This window comes from Populus euphratica, unplaced genomic scaffold (assembly GCF_000495115.2).
Source record: "Populus euphratica unplaced genomic scaffold, PopEup_1.0 scaffold6.1, whole genome shotgun sequence".
Taxonomy (NCBI): domain Eukaryota; kingdom Viridiplantae; phylum Streptophyta; class Magnoliopsida; order Malpighiales; family Salicaceae; genus Populus; species Populus euphratica.
The window spans coordinates 1,875,702-1,880,370 of NW_011499849.1; the positions used below are offsets into that span (position 1 = coordinate 1,875,702).

The following is a 4,669-nucleotide window of genomic DNA, read 5'->3' on the forward strand; positions in this document are numbered from 1 at the left end:
AAAAAAAAAAAAAAAGAAGACTGTGGAGTCAAGCTTCATAGCTTTTGTGTAAGGAGATATGTATCACTAAAAAATAGGGTGCTCGATCAAATGTATTTCAATTACATATTCAAGTTGATTTAATTAATATCCCATGTAACAAAAAATAAAATAAAATATTTTTCTGATATATACACACACACGATGGTGTGAAAACCGTGGATTAATTTCTGAAATCTCAACATCATGTAGTCTTAATCTAACAGTGGCAGCTAATTATCTATAAATTAAATAAAATAATACAGCTAAATGCAATAAAATGGTAGTAATTAATATGAAATACCTCATTATACATCGTGTCATTTGGTTGATGTATGCCCCCACTGAATTATGCCAGATTGGCTTGCAGAGATCCATGAGAAATAACGAATGAAAAGCCCTTTTGCTAAATAAAATTGATTCTGAACTAAGTAAGAAAGACAAGAAGAAAAACCCTACCCTCCTGCACTCCCTTTCCAATTTCTGGACTTTTCTATGGCAGACACTCTCTTTTATGCCATCCCCGCTTTTAAATATCATATAGCTGTTTATCCCTTTCCAGCCTTTATATTTACTTTTTAATTATCCCCTATACGCATCTCCTTCGTTCTCTCTCTCTCTCCCCTATAATTGCTAGCTTTGACATAAATAGGAGGAGAAAGAGAAGCTAGCTAACATCATACTGAAAGAAACACAAAAGAAGAAGTATGGGGAGGGCTCCTTGCTGCGACAAAGCCAACGTCAAGAAAGGCCCATGGTCACCTGAAGAAGATGCGAAGCTCAAGTCATATATAGAGCAGCATGGCACTGGTGGTAACTGGATTGCTTTGCCTCAAAAAATTGGTAATATTTCAACTTACAACCGCATGCACAGCTCTTTTTCAGTTGTATCTTTAGCCTTGCCTTGCTTTCTCCCTTTGATCTCCTTCTCTTAATTAACTTCTTTTTGATTGATGCATGTCCTATATTTAATTTAAAGGAATTTGAAGCTGGGTCAAGATGTTCAATTATATCTTATGCAATCAAGACATGGGTGTTGTTTCTGAATCAGGTCTTAAAAGATGCGGCAAGAGCTGCCGCCTTAGATGGTTAAATTATCTTCGCCCGAATATTAAGCACGGAAGCTTCTCTGAAGAAGAAGATAACATAATTTGCAGCCTTTACATTAGTATCGGAAGCAGGTTTGTATCTATCACAGATATCCGCTTAATTAACTACTAATTAGTATACTGAAGAAATCATCCACCTATACAATTGGGACTCGTATTTCATGTTTAAACTCATGAACTGGCTAGATTAATTATACTAGTAATATTCTAGGTTTAGCATGCTAAAATTTAATGACTTTGCTTGCGCATGAACAGATGGTCCATAATTGCAGCACAACTGCCAGGAAGAACCGATAATGATATAAAGAACTACTGGAACACAAGGCTGAAGAAGAAGCTTCTTGGCAAGCAGCGAAAAGAGCAACAGGCTCGCAGAAGTAGTGGCGTAAAGCAAGAAATGAAGAGAGGAAATGGAAATCCCGTGGTTCCAGCTGATAACAATAACCAAAACCCTTACTGGCCAGAGCTGCCTATACTCGCTCCCATACCATACTCTAGCCATGAACCGCATTTCAATGACCATGCCTCTATCAGGAAATTACTTATCAAGCTTGGAGGAAAATTTTCTGCTGATGATCAAGTGAATCACAATGCGATGAATCCCCAATTCCCAGCTGATGTATCCTATACCCAACAGCTCTATGATGATCAGTTCATCAATGTCTCCTCTTCTGCTCCAATGGAGGAGACCTTGGATGATACTGATGCTCAGTTTGCACAAACACAGTACGACATAGATGGGGCTGCAGGTTTGCAAATGTTGCAAGGACAAAGCAGTTTTCCTGCGGGGCTTGAGCAAATGGTTAGCAGCAACCCGCCAAGACTGGACGGGCTGGAGTTTCTGTTAGGTGATGATATGGTCAATAACAGAATTAGGACTGCTTATGGCACTGAAAGCATGATTGATTGCGGTGAGATTACCTCTCTGATTTTTCCTCCTGGTGCTTCAAATTGTGAAGGGATCTTACAACAAAGGTTGCTGCAAGAATGTACCTTTGATGAGCCGAGGTACCCTGGGCCGCTATAATGTACATGTATGTTTGGTATACTTAGACTTGTTGCAATATTAGGAAAGTGGTGTTGGATCTTATCTTATTGAACTTATTTTGTGACATGGTTTGCCTTCGATTTATATTGACAGAGGTTTTATATGTGTGTATATATATATATGTGCTGCATTCTATTTGTTGATCAAACTCAAAGCTTCTAAAGGGGTATGTTTCAATTAACATGAGGACAAAAAATATTAGCTGTTAAGAGGATTTCGAAGGCGTATAGTTCTTAAATGCATGATAATCTTATGATAGAAGTTAAATGTACCACAGAACTTCAGCAATTCCATTCCATAAAAATCTCCAATAGCTAGCAGGAGCCTAATTAGACATCTTATAGGCTTTTTTAGGGTTAATTAACATGATCAGGTCCACATAAACCAAATAACTTTTGCCATTGAAATGAGTCTCCTTAATATTGTGATTATTTTGATCCATTTTAATCCAATTTATTAAACAATTTCTTAACACAATTCGTTAATTAAGCTCTAAAAAGTTTGAATGTTCGATTTTGTTGCATTACATGAACATAGGCCTCCAATATTAATGTTTGGAAGCACAAATTTGTATATCCGGAATTTGAACGCACCAATCCTCATAGAGATGGAAGGCTCTACATGGATTAGGAAAATGTTCTTTTTGCGCCTGTATATGATTTTAAATACATGCATAATTAATCTAGCAGATATAACTAGCCATTTTTCGTTGATTAATTAATTTTATAGATAAAAAGTTGTTTTTGCAACTTCAAGGTAAGTTAAGAGTCACCATCACTGTAAATGAATCTTTCAAAATTTCCTTTTTAGGCTTAATTTATTCCAGCCCTACTAGTATCCTAATCCTAATTTAAAGAAGAATAATAGGAACTAGCTAGGAAGCACCAGCTAATCCTTGCTGCTAATAGTCAAGCTTTGAATATCATGCAGAATTACTCCTCCTAATTCATATTCAATTGGTCCGGTAGTTATGCTAATCCATGCATGGTTTTATGCATCATCCACCCGCTTCTTTATATACATACATACATACATACATACTTGGAGTCTGAGAAGTTCAAATGTTATATGTATATCATTACAACATAAGTGCCCTTTAATGGAATTTCAATAGTGCTAATTTCAGCAGCAATGGCATTAAATGCATTATTTGGAGGTATTTTAACGAATTGTTGTGACAGAATTAAGCATTAATAGTTAGTGGCCGTTATGGAGGATTTCAGTGTTGTTGATCTATTCTGGCAATCAGAATGGATAAACGTTGCTACCTATGGCAACAGACAAGAGTTCTAGAAGCGAGGTCTATGGCAACAGACAAGAGTTCTAGAAGCAATTAGAAAAACGCAAGCTGACTTCTGGTTGCGACGTTGTAGCTGTCGCTAAACATGTTAAGGGTTATCTATCTATGTATTGCAGCGCAGCGTTTGAGGTTCTCTCCCTCTTTTTTCATTTGTTTTTTGGTTCAATGAGGGCGGCCCTGTGCTTGACTTTATCACAGTAATTAGTCAATCAGTGACAAACTCCAGGTCAAGCTCCATTTTTCGAATTTCTTTATAGTAATATACATTGCCATGATGACATACACACGTACGTAATGGTATTCTTGTGTGATTAATAAATACTCTTGATTATTATCAACAAAAAGTTGCCATGATGACATTTGATTTGTGTGTGTATTATTTCATCATGGCCACCATTGCTCCTTGGTTGAACAAAGTCGGCATCATAAAAATTAATCTGGCCTGGAACAAAACCTTATTCATGTAGCGCTTCTCCTTTTTCAAAATTACATTGTAGAAAAGTCTTTGTTTCCACAATATAATTCTTCCAAGTCATCACTCATTGTGAACCTCGTATGCTAGCCGTTCATGCTTGGATAATAACTTGACAATCATGACTACAGCATATCTTTGGTAGATTCCCATGTTTTTTTATTTAGATTATTTTGAAGTCCAAGTAAAAACAAAGAGGTTAACTCACAAACAAAAACACTAATTAATTCATAACAAAAGTTAAATAAATTATGTCTTGTAATTTTGTGTAATTACAATTTAAGTTATTAAATGGAGAAGATTATATATTTGTTTTTGTGTTTTTAATTTAATGAAAGAGCAACATTCAAATATTATAGCATGTGAGTCAAATTCTCAAAGGGATACGCTCAATGATATATGCATGCATGAGCTAGCTTCAAATTTACTGAAAAATAAAAATAAAAAACATAAATTTCATATATGTACGAAATTCATTAATTAAAGCTGATCATGATCTCAATGTTGTTGATGGTTGTGACTGTAAATTTAATAAGGAAGATAAGGGAGTATGGCATTATTTGAAAGAAAGAAAGCTTGGCCTGATCATGTTTCTCTTATAAGATTCTTTTGAGTGCATGACTTGAATTACTATAATATTAAATGAGACACCGATCGTTACCTAACAAACGACCAAGCTGCAATCATTTAACAAGAAACACCCCTAATCAACATACTTGTGC

At 35.6% G+C, this 4,669-nt stretch overlaps 1 protein-coding gene across 1 annotated transcript; it reads left to right on the forward strand.

Annotated features, from left to right (window-relative positions):
- Positions 1–374: 374 nt before the first annotated feature.
- LOC105120516 (transcription factor RAX3) lies at positions 375–2,279 on the forward strand. Its single transcript, XM_011018758.1, has 3 exons — positions 375–861; positions 1,070–1,199; positions 1,383–2,279. Exons 1-3 carry the CDS (start codon positions 726–728, stop codon positions 2,152–2,154), a joined length of 1,038 nt encoding a protein of 345 aa, XP_011017060.1. The 5' UTR covers positions 375–725; the 3' UTR covers positions 2,155–2,279.
- Positions 2,280–4,669: the final 2,390 nt, after the last annotated feature.

Bases quoted from the DNA above. Each gene is read 5' to 3' on its own strand.
- LOC105120516 (XM_011018758.1), top strand. From the start codon at position 726: ATGGGGAGGGCTCCTTGCTGCGACAAAGCCAACGTCAAGAAAGGCCCA. The intron at 862-1,069 runs GTAATATTTCAA...TTTCTGAATCAG, and splicing joins TGCTTTGCCTCAAAAAATTG to GTCTTAAAAGATGCGGCAAG. The intron at 1,200-1,382 runs GTTTGTATCTAT...GCGCATGAACAG, and splicing joins TACATTAGTATCGGAAGCAG to ATGGTCCATAATTGCAGCAC.